The sequence below is a fragment of the Cetorhinus maximus genome, chromosome 28 (genome assembly GCF_964194155.1).
Source record: "Cetorhinus maximus chromosome 28, sCetMax3.hap1.1, whole genome shotgun sequence".
Classification (NCBI taxonomy): Eukaryota; Metazoa; Chordata; class Chondrichthyes; order Lamniformes; family Cetorhinidae; genus Cetorhinus; species Cetorhinus maximus.
In genome coordinates this window covers 24,800,628-24,819,311 of record NC_135906.1, presented here as the reverse complement: position 1 = coordinate 24,819,311, position 18,684 = coordinate 24,800,628, and the positions used below count along the sequence as shown (strand labels likewise).

Genomic DNA, 18,684 nt, shown 5'->3' with positions numbered 1-18,684 from the left:
TTACCCTATTGAACGCTTTCACATAAAAGTCCTTTTATCAGGTCACCCCTCGATCCTAGGGATAGGAGCACCCTGTTTAATAGTTCCAATAAGTCTAATCTCTCCATTCTAGCCAATTATTTTGGCACCTTCTCCAGTACCTCCAAATCCCTTTTTATACTGAGGACCATAACTGTTCACCGTACTCCAAGTGTGGTCCAACCAAGGTTTGATCCAAGTTTGATGTAACTTCTCTGCTTTTCAATTCTATCCCTCCAGAAACGAAGAGCCCCAGTGCATTCTTTGCTTTTCCTTCTTCTTAATGGCCTTAATTGCTAACGTGCGTTGCTACTTTCTGACTTGTCCATCTGTACCCCTAGAGGCCTCTACACCATCAACTGTTTACTTTCCAAGGAGTCAGCTTTGAAGTGAAACTATGCTAAAGCCTGTATCTAATTGAAGCGACAGATTCTATAACATATTAATCGCGTTTGTCTACCCCTTTATCGTATTGCTGGAAATGGGGGAAGGGGGGAATTGAGTTAGAAGGTCTGTCATGATTGGTTGAATAGCGGAGCAGGTGCGAGGGGCCAAATGACCAACTCCAGCTCTTATTTCTTATGATTGTACAATTTGATCATTTGAAACACACAAGAAATGGCCTTTTAAAATGGAGCCCAACCCCCACCACTGCACCCCAAAGAACTAAATGTTCGCACTGTATCATCACCAACCATAGGAAGAGCAAGAATCAAAAGGAGAAAAGGCCAAGACTCTCTTCCACAAATCTTCTCTGGATGTGAAGTCTGCATTCAATCTTTGAGAATCTCTCTCTCCCTCTTTAATGCAATGAAAAGTAAAAGGTGCGGGTGCTCAGATCATTCATGCAAGTCGGTGAGGACAGAAGGTTGAGAGGGTAGTAGGTTACTCCATAATGATGAGTTTTGTGCCTGATTCCTGCTAACTCCCTCAGCTTAGCATCGGAAGCACAAGCTGGAGTGGGCCTTTTGACCCTTCAAGCCTCAGTTAGATCATGGCTCATCTTCTGCCTCGACACCACTTTTCCACCCACTCCCATTGCTCTTGATTCATTGAGTGTCCAATGATCTCAATTTTCAATATACCCAGTGAGCACCCACGGCTCTCTGGGGTAGAGGATTCCAAAGATTCACAAAGAATTCTCTGCTCCTCCCAGTCCTCCATGTCTGACACTTTATCCTGAGACTATGACCCCCTAGTTCTAGATTCTCCAGCCAGGGGGGAAAGCAGCTGATGAGAGGACAAATCAGGATCAAGGGAACATCAGATGAATGGTGAAGATTGGGCTGTTAAAGACTGAGCCCTGGTGATTGTCGGAGAATGAACATGAGGAAACAGGGAGAGGATTCTGGTTTTGTGGGTTATAAGGACAAAAGAAATAGGACCAGGATTAGGCCATTCGGCCCCTCAAGCCTGTTCCATGAGTCGACAAGATCATGGCTGATCTGATTGTGGCCTTAACTCCACTTTACTGCCTGTCCCCATAACCCTCAACTCTCTTGTCAATCAAAAATCGGTCTAACTCAACCATAGAGTCATAGAATTTGACAGCATGGAAAGGGGTCCTCCGGGCCATCATCTCCATGCTGGTCATCAGGCACCTATCTACTCTAAAACAAAAACAGAATTACCTGGAAAAACTCAGCAGGTCTGGCAGCATCGGTGGAGAAGAAAACAGTTGACGTTTCGAGTCCTCATGACCCTTCGGCAGAACTGAAGTATAGTTAGGAGAGAGGTGAAATATAAGCCGGTGTAAGGTGGGGGGCGGGGGGAGAGAGAAGTTGAGGGTGGGGTGGTTGTAGGGATAAGCAAGCAGTGATAGGAGCAGATAATCAAAAGATGTCACAGACAAAAGGATCAAAGAGGTGTTGAAGGTGGTGATATTATCTAAGAAAAGTGCTAATTAAGAATGGATGGCAGGACACTCAAGGTACAGCTCTAGTGGGGGTGGGGTGGAAAGACTAACAAAGTATTAGTTGTAGATTTAAAAATAATGGAAATAGGTGGGAAAAGAAGAATCTATATAAATTATTGAAAAAAAAGGGAGGGGGAAGAAACGGGGTGGGGATGGGGGGAGGGAGTTTAAGATCTAAAGTTGTTGAATTCAATATTCAGCCCGGAAGGCTGTAAAGTGCCTAGTCGGAAGATGAGGTGCTGTTCTTCCAGTTTGCGTTGGGCTTCACTGGAACAATGCAGCAAGCCAAGGACAGACATGTGGGCAAGAGAACAGGGTGGAGTGTTAAAATGGCAAGCGACAGGGAGGTTTGGGTCTTTCTTGCGGACAGACCACAGGTGTTCTGCAAAGCGGTCACCCAGTTTGCGTTTGGTCTCTCAATATAGAGGCTTCCAGCATCCGCAGTAGCTTTTAGCTTTTTGTACCTATCTACTCTAATCCCATTTTCCAGCACTTGGCCGGTAGCCTTGTATGCTATGACGTTTCAAGTGCTCCTAAATACTTCCTAAGTGTTGTGACTTTCCACCTGCCTCTACCACCCTTTCAGGCAGTGAGTTCCAGATACCCCTCACCCCCTGGGTGAAAAAAAATTTCCTCAAATTCCCCCCTAAACCTCCTGCCCCTTACCTTAAATCTATGCCCCCTGGTTATTGACCCCTCCACAAAGGGGAAAGGTTTTTTCCTATCTACCCTATTTATGCCCTTATAATTTTGTACACCTTAAATCAGGTACCCCCTCAACCTTCTCTGCTCTAAGGAAAATAACCCCAGCCTATCTAGTCTCCCTTCATACTGAAACACTCCAGTCCAGGCAACATCCTGGTGAATCTCCTCTGCATCCTCTCCAGTGCAATCACATCCTTCCTATAGTGTGGCAACCAGAACTGCACACAGTACTCCAGCTGTGGCCTAACTAATGTTTTATACAGCTTCATCATAACCTCCCTGCTCTTGTATTCAATGCCTTGACTAATAACAGCAAGTATCAAATATCCCGCCTTAACCACCTTATCTACCTGTCCTGCTGCCTTCAAGGATCTATGGACATGCACACCAAGGTCTCTCTGATCCTCTGTACTTCCTAGGGTCCTACCATTCATCGTGTACTCCATTGCCTTGTTAGTCCTCCCAAAATGTACCACCTCACACTTTTCAGGATTAAATTCCATTTGCCACTGTTCTGCCCATCTGATCAGCCTGTCTATATCGTCCTGTAGTTTAAGGCTTTCCTCCTCGCTATTTACCACACCGTCAATTTTTGTACCATCTACAAACTTACTGGTCATACCTTCTACATTCATGTCTAGATCATTAATGTACACTATAAAGAACAAGGGACCCAGCACCAAACCCTGGGGTACACCACTGGACACAGGCTGCCAGTCACAAAAACAACCTTCGACCATCACCCTCTGCCTCCTGCCACTAAACCAATTTTGGATCCAATTTGACAAATTGCCCTGGATCCCATGGGCTCTTACCTTCTTGACCAGTCTGCAATGCGAGATCTTGTCAAAAGCCTTACTGAAGTCCATGTAGATTACATCAACTACACTACCCTCATCTACACACCTACTCACCTCCTCGAAAAATTCAGGCAAATTTGTTAGACATGATCTCCCCCTGACAAAGCCATGCTTTGATTAACCCCTGCCTCTCCAAGTGGAGATCGATTCTGTCCCTCAGAATTTTTTCCAAAACTTTCCCTACCACTGATGTTAGACTCACTGGCCTATAGTTCCCTGGTTTATCCCTACTACCCTTCTTGAATAATGGTACCACATTAGCTGTCCTCCAGTCCTCTGGCACCTTTCCTGTGGCCAGAGAGGATTTGAAAATGAATGTCAGGGTCCCTCAATCTCCTCCCTTGCCTCCCACCGCAGCCTGGGATACATCTCATCTGGGCCAGGGGATTTATCCACTTTTAAATAGTGCCTGCTAAAACTGTGAATACTTCCTCCCTCTCAATGCTAATTTGTTCAAGTATATCATAGTCCCCCTCTGATTTCTGTACCTACATCGTCCTTCTCTATAGTTAATACAGATGCAAAGTACTCATTTAAAACTCACCTACAGCTTCCGACACCTCACACAGATTCCACTTCAGTCCCTAATGGGCCTTATTCTTTCCCTGGTTATCTTCTTGCCCCTAATATACTTATAAACTGTCTTTGGATTTTCCTTTATTTTACCCACCAGTTTTTTTTTTTCATGCCCCTTCGTCACCCTCATTTTTTTTTTGAGCAATCCCCTGTACTTTCTATACTCCTCTAGGGCTTCTGTTGTTTTGAGCCCTCGGTATCTACCATAAGCTTCCTTTTTTTCCCCTTATCCCATCCTGTACATTCCTTGACATCCAGGGTTCCCTGGACTTGTTGGTCCCACCCTTCACCTTTACGGGAACATGTTGGCCCTGAACTCTCACTATTTCCTTTTTGAATGACTCCCACTGGTCTGATGTAGATTTTCCTACAAGTAGCTGCTCCCAGTCCACTTTGGCCAGGTCTTGCCTTATCATACTATAATCGGCCTTCCCCCAATTCAGAACTTTTATTTCCGGTCTATCTTTGTCCTTTTCCATAATTACTTTAAATCTCACTGAGTTATGGTCACTATCACCGAAATGCTCCCCCACTGACACTTCTACCACTTGCCCGGCTTTGTTCCCGAAAATTAGGGCCAGCACCGCCCCATCTCTTGTGGGACTTCCTACGTGCTGGCTTAAAAAGTTTCCCTGGATACATTTTAAGAATTCCTCCCCCTCTAAGCCTTTCACCCTTTGTCTATCGTCATTAATATTGGGGAAGTTGAAACTAATATTACCCTATTATTTTTACGCTTCTCTGAGATTTGCCTACATATCTGCCCTTCTATCTCTCCCTGACTGTTTGGGGGTCTATAGTACACTCTCAGCAAAGTGATTAACCCCTTTTTGTTTTTAAGTTCTACCCATATGGCCTCATTTGAGGAACTTTCTAAGATATCATCCCTCCTTACTGCAGTAATTGATTCCTTGATTAATAGTGCGACCCCACCTCGTCTTTTACACTCCCCATTCCCCCCAACTCTGTCTTGCCTGAAGATTCTGTACCCCGGAATATTGAGCTGCCAGTCCTGCCCCTCCCTCCTCCATGTCTCCGTGATAGCAAGGATATCATATCCCCATGTGTTAATCAACACCCTCAGCTCATCTGCCTTACTTGCAATACTCCTTGCATTAAAATAAGTGCCATCCAGCCTTGCCATGCTCCCTTGTGCCTCAACTTGGCTATATACGCTCTGCCTTCCAAACTGACTTGGTTTTTCCTTCTATACACATCTCTGCATCACCCCCTACTGTGCCTCCACTCCGTATCCCATCCCCCTGCCAAATTAGTGTAAACCCCCAACCCCCCCCCTGCAAGGATGTTGGTCTCGTTCCGGTTCAGGTACAACCCATCGGACTTGGACATGTCCCACCTTCCCCAGAAACAGACCCAGTGATCCAGGAATCTAAAGCCCTCCCTCCTGCACCAACTCTTCAGCCACCCATTCACCTGTGTCTGCGGCCACGGAAGCGCCTGTCTGCACCCCTCACTATTGAATCTCCTACCACTATTGCCCTTCCTCTCTTTCTCCTCCCGCCTTGTGTAGCCGGGCTTTGGCTCCGCTCCCCAGAGGAACTGTCAACTCTCACCGTTTTCCAACACAGAAAAACCGTTCTAGAGTGAGATGCACTCTGGGGCTTTCCTGACTACCTGCCTGCCTCCCTTCTTCTGACTGGTGGTCACCCATTCCTTCTCTGGCTGCACTTCCTTAAGCGGCAGGGTGACCATATCTAAAAGTGTGCTATCCACCTCACCCTCAGCCTCGCGGATGCCCCGGCCGACGCTCAAGCTCTGAAACCTGACACTCAAGCTGGTCAAACCAGTGGCACTTCCTGCAGGTGTGGTCACCCAGACCTCCAGGAGCGACTATGACTTCCCACACACTGCAGGCCACGCAACACACGGGACTGAGCTCCCCTGCCATACCTTTAGCTAAAATACCCTTACCCTAAATTTAAACCAAGTAGAATATTATTTAGGTTTCTTTCTTTTTTTTAAAAAAGCTAGAACTCTTTACCTTTCCTTACTGTGGCTTTAAAGTGGAGAAAAACAACTTACCCACTACCTACCAACCAGCTCTGTTTTGCACTGACGTCATTTTCATCAGCCATTTCGAATTCTGGCGGGGTTCCTGTTCGCTGGTGCTCTGACTGGCTCGATCTGGGGCTCGACCCTCAGGCTATTATCGAGAAGCCGTTCACCCCCAGGTTCAGTCCGCTCCCCTCCCGCTCCGAATGGCTCCATTCGGGAGCCATTTTATCTCCTGTTTTATCTCCCGAACTCCCGCTGGGTCATTGAATATATTCAGTGACCCAGCCTCCACCACTCTCTGGGGAAGAGAATCCCAAAGACTAACGACCCTCTGAGAGAAGAAATTCCTCCTTATCTCCATCTTAAATGGGATACTCCTTATTTTGAAACTGTGCCCCCCCCCACCCCCCGCCCCCCAGTTCTAGATTCCCTCATGAAGGGAAACATCCTCTCAGCATCTACCCTGTCAAGACCCCTCAGAATCTGAAATGTTTCAATGAAATCGCCTCTCATTCTTCTGAACTCCAATGAGTGTAGACCCAACCTGCTCAACCTTTCCTTATTAAAACAACCCCTCCATCCCAGGAATCAGCTAAGTGAACCATCTCTGAATTATTGAAAAGAATAAGCAGAAGTTGACTTGATGAGGGCAGCAAAGTCAGCTCTACCAAAATCACCCAACTTAACGGCCACAATGTATCACCCTCTATGCCTCACGGACAAGCCAAAGACTGATTTGTATATCGTTTAAAACTTTTATTTGGTCTCTAAGCTTCTCACATCTGATCTGTGTGTGGGTGTTGCATTTTTATTATTTTTCTCAGGCTCTTAGTAACTAATAAGCTTACTCTTTCTTTGACTCAAGAAAGCCTGGTTCAATTGGCTCCTTCTAAAACATTTGGACTGGGAAAAGGTATCTACGGGGGAAGGGATCCCTTTCAAATTAACCTTATTGCGACCAGCTGAGGGGGCTGAATAAAGAAGTGGGGAGCCAGCTCATTCCTCCTCATCCGGGAGCTCCACAAAATTGGGGCCCTGTTCGGGAAGCTAACAAACTGGGGGACCTCGCTCGTAACCACACTGAGCTCTTAAATGCCACCCCTAAACCTCTCCATCTCTCCTCAAAACATGTGGCAAAGGCAGGAGCACAGTGAGTATGTTACTGGGCTAGCAACCCCACAGGGCTCATGGTCTGGAGACATGAGCTCAAATCCCACCATGGCAGCTGGGGACTTTTAAATTCAATTAATTAGATAAATGTAGAAATGTTTTAAAAAGCTAGTATCCAGTATTGTGACCATTAAAGTATTGGATTGCTGTAAAAACCGATGGCCCTTAGGAAAGGAAGTCTGTTGTCCTTACCCGGTCTGGCCTACCTGTGACTCCAGACCCAACGTGGTTGACTCTTAACTGTCCCTCTGAAATGGCCTGGCCAGCCACTCAGTTCAAGGGCAATTGGGGATGGGCAACAAATGGTGGTCTTGGTAGGACACACATCCCATGAAAGAATAAAGGATTAAAAACCCTCCCTGCTCTTTGAAAAAGTAACTTTTTCAATCCACCCCAACCTCTCACCTGAAAGACAGCACCTCCGACAATGCAGCGGTCCCTCAGTACTTAACTAAAGCGTAAGCCTTTACGTTTGCGCTCAAGCCCTGGCCTGGGACTTGAGCCCACAACCTCCTGATTCAAGCGAGACTTGCTGCCAACTAAGTCATGGCTGGAGTGGCATTCTGCCCCAGACAGACATTGGTAGCGGCCCTGTGGAGTCTGTCCAACACGTGGGATGTGCTGCAAGAAAGTTTAGAGATTTCTTAAATTACATCTCTCTGAAACTAACCCCAAATTGTCCTTCTGTTTTGTTGCCAATATAACACCATGGAAGCTAGTTGCATGTATTTAACGATTAGTCCACTAAATGGATGCGACTCCATCAGCCTGCTTGAGCCCAAGATCCTGTTTATTCTGCAAAAGCAATGTTCACAGCACAGAGGGAGGCCATTCAGCCTATCATCGCTATATTGGCTCTTTCCTGGAAAGAATCCAAAACCTAATCCCATTGCCCTGCACTCTCCCCGTTGCAGGTTTCTTGAGAGCCAATATTTTTGTTGCCGTTTATTAAAATATTTTATACAATGATCGCTCTGTTTCCCTTTGGTTTGTGGAAGAGCTAAGTCATAGGAACTGGGGTCCACCAATATTCACAGGAGGTCACCAAGGGGTTTGGAAATGTCAGCATTTTCCAATGGTTTTTTTGATGTCCTTTTTATATTTTAAATATTCTTCAAGTACTTTAGCATAAAATGTCATATGATCCTCAACCACAGATTACTTAAAGTCAGATGATGTGTCTTCGAGGCCAAGAGGGACACCTCAGATTCAGAAGCCGAGAGTTCAAATTCCATCCCGAGACTTGACCACGTTCCCCCTGATTGAATTGTCAATGCGGAACCAATGGGAAGTGCTGCACTATGGAAGTACAGTTGGCTGCATGAAACTCTAAACCAAGGCCCCACATTCCTCATGAGGTGAATGTTAAAGGTCTTTTGACATTATTCAAAGAAGAGGAGCCCATGTTCCTGGTGCCCTGGCCAACGCTGATCCCAGAGGTGTCACCTGACCACTTTGTTTTTGCCGTATAAATTGACTGCTATCTTTGCCCTCATAGCAGTAGTGACTGCACTTGTAAAGTTTTGGGGAACATGAAAGGCACGATATAAGTTTCCTTTTCTAGACTGAGGCCTATGCCAGCTCTCCATCGAGCAATCCAGTCAATCCCATTTCCCCCCTCTGTTCCTGTGGCCCTGCCTCAAGGGCCCATTCCCTTTCCTATTGAAATCACTTATCATCGCTGCTCCCACCACCCTCGTGGGCAGCGAGTCCGCGGTCATCACCATTCACTGTTTTAGAAAGAAGTAACCTTCTCCTCAGCTCCCCCCCCCCACCCCCGACAACCTTTCCCAAAAACTTTAAATTTGTGCCCCATAGCCCTTGTACCATCAGCCAATAGGAACAGCTTTTCTTTGTCGATCTTGTCCGAACCTGTCATATCCTTGTACAGCTCTAACAAACCTCCCCTCGATCCCCTTTGCTCCAAGGAGAACAACCCCAGTTTCTCCAAACTAACCTTTAGCAAAAAACTCCACATCCCTTGAACCATTCTGGCAAATCTCTGCGCCCTCTCGGGGGGCCCTTGCATCCTCCCTGAAGTGTGGTGACCAATACTGGATGCAGTACTCTAGTTGTGGCTTAACCAGAGCTTTATAAAGGTTCGGCATAACTTCCCTCATTTTGTACTCAAGACCTCTATTAATGTTCAATATGTCCTGTCACCTTCAAACATGAATGAATGAGAGCCGAGGTCCCTCTGTCCCTGTACAATCTTTAGAGCTCTTCCATTAAGTCTATTTAACCTCTCCCTATCCCTTCTGCCACCCACCTCTGTTTGGAGTTTCGTCTGCCACTTGTCTCCCCTTGCTGCCCGTCTATGCGTCCTATCGCAGTCCATTGGCATCATTCCCGCTGCCGAGTTGGTATCGCTGGCAAGTTTCAAAATTTTATTCCACTACTTGGCAAGAGGTTCAGGCCAACTCGACCGGTTTGAAAATCCATGATTTGGTGCTGGGCAAAAGGGTCATAACCTATTCTGTTCCGATTCTAGTGCATATATTGGAGCAACAAGCACGTTCAGCATGTTCCCAAATAACAGGATCAAGAGGAGGCCTTCAAGCCATTACGAAATGGAGGTGCATGATGGTAGGTGAAGCTTGTTGATCTACGTATAGCCACGGATACGGGGATACAGTGAGTTTACGCTGTGCTGTGCTGAGGGGCATCAGTATTGTGCAGCAATTCCATCAAGATGCCCTGGCCGCCTCTGAAGTTCAGCCCCGACGTGAATAAGACAAAACAGTGGCCGAGGAACTTGTGGATACTGCGCCTGTTCTACAAGCGCATGGCGGAGGCCTAGGCGTTCAATATGGCGAGCGCACGCGCAGGTCCCAGGCTACACATAGGCTGCCCGTCCTATTGGGTATAGGTAAAAGTAGAAACGTCTGGGTTCGTAGAGAGTCGTTACCTGATTGCGCACACCCTCTTCCCCAGCGGACATTTAAATCTGCTTCCCATGGGAATGTGCAATGAGCACTCGCAACTCAGTTTAGACCCTAGATCAAGAGTGCCTCGGGCCTTTATATACAATGGTGGGGGTCTAGGGGGCGGGGAGGGGTGGTGTTGGGGAGGGAGAAGTTTTACGATAGTGCACTCGCTGATTAGAGCCTTACCCACTGGGAGCACATACTAATCCAGTCCGGATCTGCAGCCTTTAAGCAGGACTTTTAGGGACGAAGAGGAGGGTTTTTTTTTAAAAAAGGTGTTTAAAATCACAAAGGGTTTAGTCGAACAGATAAAGAAAAACTCTTTGCAACAGCTGAAGGGTCAATAACCAGGGAGCACAGTTTTGAGGTGATTGACCAAAGAAGCAGAGATAAAACAAGGAAACATTTTTCTTTGCGCAAAGAGTGGTTAGGTTAGGATTTGAAGCGCACGATCTGATTGGTTGGTGGGTGGATACAGATTCACTTGTAGCCTTCAAAAGGGGTACTGGATAAATACTTGAACGGTGGGGGAGGGAGAAAGAATTACAGGGATATAGGGGAGTGGGTCTAACTGGACTGCTCTTTGCAAAAGCTGGTAGAGACTTGGTGGGGTGAATGGCTTCCTTGCTTGGAATTTATGTAGGAACATAGGGCTTAGGAGCGGGAGGAGGCCATTCAGCCCTTCGAGCCTGCTCCACCATTCAATAAGATCGTGGCTGATCTGGTTGTGTCTCAACTCCATTTTGCTGTCTGCTCTCCCCGCCCCCACCCCGCCCATAACCCTCGACTCCCTATCAAGATCTGTCTAACTCAGCTTTAGATAAATTCAATGACCCAGCTTCCACTGCTTTCTAATTTCATAGACTAACAACCCTCTCTGGGAGAAAAAATTTCTCCTCATCTCCGTCTTGAACGGTAGACTTCTTATTCTTAAACTCTGTCCCCTGGTTCTAGACTCCCCCATAAGTGGAAACATCTCCCCAGTGTCCACCTTATCAAATCCCCTCAGGATCTTATATAATTTTGATAATTAGGAAAGCTAATGGAATGTTATCGTTTATTGTGAGGGGAATTGAACACAAAAGCAGGGAGGTTATGCTTCAGTTGTACAGGGCACTGGTGAGACCACATCTGGAGTACTGTGTACAGTGTTGGTCTCCTTATTTAAGGAAGGATGTAAATGTGTTAGAAGCAGTTCAGAGAAGGTTTACCAGACTAATAGCAGGGATGGGTGGGTTGTCGTATGAGGAAAGGTTGGACAGGCTAGGCTTGTATCTGCTGGAGTTTAGAAGAGTAAGAGGCGACTTGATCGAAACCTTTAAAATCCTGAGGGGTCTTTACAGGGTGGATATGGAGAGGACATTTCCTCTTGTGGGGGAATCTAGAACTAGGGGTCACAGTTTAAAGATAAGGGGTCGCTCATTTTAAGACAGAGATGAGGAGAAAGTTTTTTTCTTTCAGAGGGTCGCGAGTGTTTGGAACTCTCTTCCTCAACAGGCAGTGGAAGCAGGGTCTTTGAATATTTTTAAGGCAGAGCTAGATAGATTCTTGATTAACAAGGGGGTGAAAGGTTATCGGGGGTAGATGGGAGGTTACAATGAGATCAGCCATGATCTTATTGAATGGTGGAGCAGGCTCGAGGGGCCGAGTGGCCTACTCCTGCTCCTAATTTGTATGTTCATACGTAAGATCACATCTCGTTCTTCTCAACTTCATTGGGTATAGGCCCAACCTGTTCAACCTTTCTCCACAGGATAAGCCCCACATCCCGAGGATGAGTCAAGTGAACCTTCTCTCCATTGCTTCTAACTCAACTACGGGTGGGATCTTCGGGCCCCACCTGCTATCGGGGGTCATCCAGGTCCCGCCGAAATTCAATGGGGTTTTGGCTGGGCCCCTGAATCTCCTACGGTGGTTCCCCCCACGATGGGGGCCTATATCTTTCTAAAATAAGGGAGGGGGGGACCAAAACCGTGCACAGTACTCCAGGTGTGGTCTTGCCAAGGCCCTGCAGTGAAACCTCCCTGCCTTTATATTCCGCTCCTCTTGCAGTAAGTGCTGACTGTGACTGTGCGCGCAGGTAGGTACAGAGGACTCGCTATTCTCGAGAGCTGTTCTCCCTTCTGACTCAAAAGGACTTCTCTGTTTTGCAGGCCCCCCTCAGAAGGTCGTGCGTCGCATGTTCACCAACAGTCGGGAGCGGTGGAGGCAGCAGAACGTCAACGGCGCCTTCTCAGACCTGCGCAAGCTGATCCCGACCTACCCTCCCGACAAAAAACTCAGCAAGAACGAGATCTTGCGCCTGGCCATGAAGTACATCAACTTCCTGGTGAAGCTGCTCAACGACCAGACCCTGCAGCAGGAGCCCGAGGAGAAGCCGTGCCCGGCCGTCAAGAAGAACGGGATGTGCGGCCCCCTCGCCGCCGAGGCGCCATCGCAGGGCGCGGGCATGGAGGCCGCAACCACTCCGGAATCGTTGACCATTCCGCAAAAGCTGGGGTTGATGGCGGTGCCCGCCTTGGCCCTGAGGAGGCAGCTGTCGTCCGTCACCACCACCACCACCACATCGCCATCGTCCAGTTGCTACGGCGACGGAGGGAGTCCAAACACTGAAGAGGAGGATCCGGAGCATTCAATAAAAACAGAGCCAGAAACACAGGAACCGGCTTTAGTCTCCACAGTGGCTGCAGCTCACCGATGATGAACAATAAGAATGAACCAGCGGACAAGAGATTGAGGGAACATTGGCTTCAGACCATGACACCTGCCATTGGTTTATTCCCACTTGTAATGGGTTCAGAGAGCATCCTGAATTGAGTGATTAACGTCAAGGTGGAGAATTCAAGGATCGCTCTCATTCCTGCCCTTATGGAACACGAGGCATATCAGTTATTTCGAAGCCTATCTTTGTAAATCCAGGGCCCTGTTCTGAGCGGACAAAGCAAGTTTGTCCGGGTAACCCCACGGACAGGGGTTAGGGGCAGGGAACGTTTCAAGGTGATCGATTCTAGACGACGCTGTCTTTTTGTTGACTAAGTCTCTTCTGTGAAGGTGAAACCATTCAGACAATCATTTGGCCAAACATTTTAATGTTCCGCTGTATCTAAACAGGGAGGGAATTCGGTGTTGCATGAAGAGCCCTGTTGGGAACCCAAGGAGCATAATAGGCTAATGCAAGTGTGATATTGTATTACAAGCTACAGATGTGTGATTGTGTGAGGGATCTGACTGTTGGCAAACCTGCGGACTTTGGCGTTCGCCTAATCTGCCTCCGGACATCTTGTGGCGCAGTGGGTAATGTCCCTGCCTCTGAGCCAGAAGCTCCAGGTTCGAGTCCCAACCCAGGACTTGATGGCCAAGGTCAGCCATGCGATGGAATGAATGGTGGAGCCTCTATCATCACCATCCAAGGCTCCGAGACTACAACATGCATGTAAAAGCGTATGTTGCCACGGCAACTTGGGACTTACTGAGTGAACTGTGGCACACCCTCACCACCAATCCAGGTCTGCAGTGGGTTGGGCGGGCAGTGGAAGGATTCCTCCACGTGCCGTGAAAATTCAGCCACACGTTTTTCCTAAGTGAGCTTAGGATTTCATGGCTTGTGGTGCGCGGAGAAAATTATCCCCCTCGTTCCGTTATTGCCTCTAGTCACCTACATGATGCCTCATCTTATTTCATCTTCATGTGTGAGAGCCTGTCAGGAAGGCTTAGTGGGCTGGTTGACCATGTGGGTGAACGTTACCTTGCCGGATGTTTCTGTGCCGACATACTCTGCCACGGGGCTTTGATTATAGGCAGGCCATAATTCCTCAGCCTCATCCAGGCCCACCAAGGTTCACAGGGACCGCCCCCCAAAAAACACACTATATAAACAGACCATCGCAGGAACCAATGGCGTAATATGTATTTTCAATGGCTGAAAATCCATTAGATGAAAATCCATCTGCATTGAGTATTCGGAGGCAGTGGCCAAGATGTTGCCCTTGCTGACCCTTACACCAGGGTCAAATGGACTTCCTACTGTTTGGCAAACGGTCCCCCGGCAGTGATTTCCCCCATATTGGCGCATGAGTGGCCAGAGGATGGGCTTGCCAGGCAATGAAGGACGGTGGGCAGGTTCTAGAAGCTGGAGGGCCAAGACGAGCCCCTCCAGGTCAGAAGGAGGTGGAGCCTTCAGTTCGGACAGAGAGAAAGAGAGAGGGTGTCTCCATTTCGAGATGTCCTCTTCCCCAACGTTTCAAACTTTCAAATTGAGAAATGCCCTCGGCAGCCAGGCCACCATTGTGGAGGGGTGGAAGGGGGAAGGAAGGCCACCTGCAGGCAGTTAGCCTAGTTCTCAAATCCTTGGAGGGCCCATAGCTGGAAAATTCCAGTCAGCCTCTGATTATAGGCCTTCAACCCCCCCATTAATTGCCTACCTGCCCCTTGCAGGCAAGTCGGCTTTCTGATCCCGATCCCCCCTCTGGGAAAAATGGGCTGGAGGCCGGGATGGTGTTGGCAAGCTGACACACGTTTCCACACACCCCTCCCTCATCTCCATACTCGCCCCGAATGATTAATTTAAAGCACTTTGCCCCGCAAGCCATCACTTGGTTGTGTTTTCCGAGTGTGATGTCTGAACAATGAAAGGTAGGGGAAAAGGCGCTCTGGTCCATCCGGGCTGTCCCACACCAGTAGATTATCTTGTGTGTCACAATATATACACTCCGCACCCCATCTGAAAGATGCATGATCTCCTGGGAGAGGTGGAAAAGCACATAGAGATTCATGCCAGTTTGTGGAAGGGTGGGAAGGGGACGGGGAGGGGGAAGGGGAGAAGGGACGGTGGGAGAAAAGATCTGTGAGGCCATGATCAATGTCATGCCATGCCTACTTTTGTATGAGGCGATCTCCACCCTAAGAGAAACAGGTCCAACTCTTGCTTGAAGGAATTTAGTGAATTGATGAGCACCTCGGTGCATTCAGGAGAGTCTACAGGACAAACGTGACTCTTAAGCACCTCACCTGACGCTCCATAAAAGATTGAGGCATACGTCTCCAAAACCATAGCATCCAAACACACATTACATCCTCTTTTGCCAATATCACAATCTTTGGCAATGATAACACCCTGCAAACACTTGGGAGCTGCTGGTGCACATCACTTAGTAACAGGCAACAGGCAACAGGCAAGGCTCCCTCCTCAAACGATGCCTGTTCTTGGCTCATTTTATTTTCTAATTGGGACCTGAAGAGGTAGGTGAACTTAGCACACTGGTCTTTAACTCTGACCTTTTACCTCCAAACTGCATGATGAAATGCTGCCCAGAACGATGAGATGAATCACTTCTGTTGGCTGTATATGCATCCGGTCATAGTCCCAAAGGACCATAGGCATCTCTCTCGCCATCAGAGAGACGTCGTAGATTGAGGAGGGGGGTCACTCCGCAAGCTTGGGGCAAGGCAGGGAGGCAGGGCCTCCATGAACTACCACAACGGGTATGGGGATTGAACCCACGCTGTTGTCATTATTCTGCATTGTCTAACCATCTGAGCTCATCTCGTTGGCTCTAAGAGTCCTACATAACCTATGGCTGGAAAGTCTCAGTCTAATTCTTATTGAGCATTTGTCCACAAGTTGGACTAAGTTGGCCATCAGCCCTGTAAGACCATGGCTGTGGACACAGAAAAGGCACAGCTGGTGGAGATTTAGTTTCCCGTCTACAGTTAGGGCTATCGGTGCAAAGGCTGGAGTCCTCCTGAATTTCAATAGCAGACTTGGGAGTAGCTAGTGCCAAGACTGGATACCTTAAAATGGGAACAGGTTTCATTTCCCTTTAACTTTTCCTCACCTTGATGACCACAATCATTTTGCTTTTCAATTTACCCAAGCCACACACAAGACGAACACTCGTAAATAACGAGTGTTATTTGTGTACGTGGTTGAATGAGATAGATGTCACATTTCTGAAGAACACTAACAAATCAGTCCACTCCTTTAAAGATTCCAGGCAAATCATGTCATCTGATTGGTAATTCTTCTCTAACCTCTGACCTTCAACCTCTTTCTGCGTCACGATCCTTCTGATCTTTTATTTCCTCCATTATTGTCACCTCCCTTCTAAAATTCAAATATACCGTGTGAAATTCTCTTTCTCCTCTTTACACTCTCGCTGGATTGAGATGATGACTAATTCAACATCGGCCATTCTACGTAGAATCCTTCTCCTACTTTCCCTCACTGTTTCCATCCTCTGTATGTGCTTCCCAGCATCACCTCATTTACCCTCAACAGTCCTCCTCTATAAACCATGGCCCGATAGCGAGGATTATCCACAACATCAAAAGAAATTCACTATTTCCATTTAGGCCTAGCAGGGTTAAGCCTTAGGAAAGAGCTAGTTGGAATTGTCAGTTTTCCTCATTTATGGAGGGAGGCAGACAACTTTGCGAGGACAACTCATGAGTGGGTGGTGAAGTACTAACAATAGTTATGGAATTTTTTTTAAATTATTCATTCATGGGATGTGGGCGTTGCTGGCTGGGTCAGCATTTATTGCCCATTCCTAATTGCCCTGTAGAAGGTGGTGGTGAGCTGCCTGCTTGAACCGCTGCAGTCCATGTGGTGTAGGTACACCCACAGGGAGGGAGTTCCAGGATTTTGACCCAGTGACAGTGAAGGAACGGCGACATATTTCCAAGTCAGGATGGTGAGTGGCTTGGAGGGGAACTTCCAGGTGTTCTCATGTATCTGCTGCCCTTGCCCTTCTAGATGGCAGTGGTCGTAGGTTTGGAAGGTGCTGTCTAAGGAGCCTTGTTGAGTTCCTGCAGTGCATCTTGTAGATCACATCGGTGGTGGAGGGAGTGAATGTTTGTGGACAGGGTGCCAATCAAGCGGGCTGCTTTGTCCTGGACGGTGTCGAGCTTCTCGAGTGTTGTTGGAGCTGCACTCATCCAGGCAAGTGGGGAGTATTCCATCACTCCTGAATTGTGCCTTGTAGATGGTGGAGTCAGGAGTTGAGTTACTCATCGCATGATTCCAGTCTCTGACCTGCTCTTGTAGCCACAGTAATTATATGGCTCGTCCAGTTCAGTTTATGGTCAATGGTAACCCCCAGGATGTTGATAGTGAATGAAAGTGGTCTTAAATCATAGCTCAGGGATCTTTGTAATGTATCCAGTTCCCAGCACTCGCTTACAAAAAACTAAAGGTCAAGATTCACCAAGATAAAGAGCCAAAATCAGAGTGAAAGATGCTTCCAATGTTGACAGGAGTTGGAGGTAAAAATAAACTGAGGAGTGAGGCAGGCCTAAGTTGTCTTCAATGGTTTCTGCATTAAGTGGCAGTGCTGATTATTCTTGACCAAACCAAAGAGAAGGACTTAGCGGTCGATTTGTCTAGGGAAGAGTGTGTAGATAGCCTGGATCATGTTGAGATCAAAAAAGAGGAGGTGTTAGGCGTCTTGAAGAATATTAAGGTGGATAAGTCCCCAGGGCCAGATGGGATCTACCCCAGAGTACAGAGGGAGGCAAGGGAGAAGATTGCTGAGACCTTGACAGAAATCTTTGTATCCTCACTGGCTACGGGTGAGGTCCCAGAGGACTGGAGAATGGCCAATGTTGTAGCAGGGATAATCCAGGAAATTACAGACCGGTGAGCCTTATGTCAGTGGTAGGGAAATTATTGGAGAAGATTCTTCGTGACAGGATTTACTATCATTTGGAAGCAAATGGGCGTATTAGTGAGAGGCAGCATGGTTTTGTGAAGGGGAGGTCGTGTCTCACTAACTTGATCGAGTTTTTCGAAAAAGTGACAAAGATGATCGACGATGGAAGGTAAATGGATGTTATCTACATGGATTTCAGTAAGGCCTTTGACAAGGTCCCTCATGGCAGACTGGTACAGAAGGTAAAGTCGCATGGGATCAGAGGTGAGCTGGCAGGATGGATACAGAATTGGCTTGGTCATAGAAGACAGAGGGTAGCAGTGGAAGGGTGCTTTTCTGAATGGAGAGCTGTGACTAAGGAGTTCCACAGGGATCAGTGCTGGGACCTTTGCTGTTTCTAGTATACATAAATGATTTGGAGGAAAATGTAACTGGGCTAATTAGTAAGTTTGCAGACAACACTAAGGTTGGAGGAGTTGCAGATAGTGAAGAGGATTGTCAAAGGATACAACGGGATATAGATCGGTTGGAGACTTGGGCGGAGAAATGGCAGATGGAGTTTAATCCGGACAAATGCGAGATAATGCATTTTGGAAGGTCTAATACAGGCAGGAATTATACAGTAAATGGCAGAACCCTTAAATGCATCGACGGGCAGAGGGATCTGGGTGTACAGGTCCACAGGTCACTGAAAGTGGCAACGCAGGTGGATAAGGTAGTCAGGAAGGCATATGGCATGCTTGCCTTCATTGGCAGGGGTATTGAGTATAAAAGCTGGGAAGTCATGCTGCAGCTGTACAGAACCTTGGTTAGGCCACACTTGGAATATTGCGTGCAATTCTGGTCAC

The 18,684-nt window shown here is 47.5% G+C and overlaps 1 protein-coding gene and 1 long non-coding RNA gene across 2 annotated transcripts in view; both read left to right on the top strand.

Moving 5' to 3' along the window:
* Nucleotides 1-16,520, top strand: part of LOC144668954 (uncharacterized) — a 30,770-nt gene extending 14,250 nt beyond the window's left edge. The window contains exons 2-3 of the mRNA XM_078531459.1: nt 9,752-9,846; nt 12,341-16,520. Coding sequence (XP_078387585.1) covers nt 9,752-9,846; nt 12,341-12,888 — 643 coding nt within the window. The 3' untranslated portion in view covers nt 12,889-16,520. The remainder of the gene's footprint in view (nt 1-9,751; nt 9,847-12,340) is intronic.
* The window catches only part of LOC144668955 (uncharacterized), a 43,071-nt gene extending 25,709 nt beyond the window's left edge, over nt 1-17,362 (top strand). The window contains exon 2 of the long non-coding RNA XR_013573569.1: nt 16,907-17,362. This is a non-coding gene — a long non-coding RNA (uncharacterized LOC144668955). The remainder of the gene's footprint in view (nt 1-16,906) is intronic.
* Nucleotides 17,363-18,684: the final 1,322 nt, after the last annotated feature.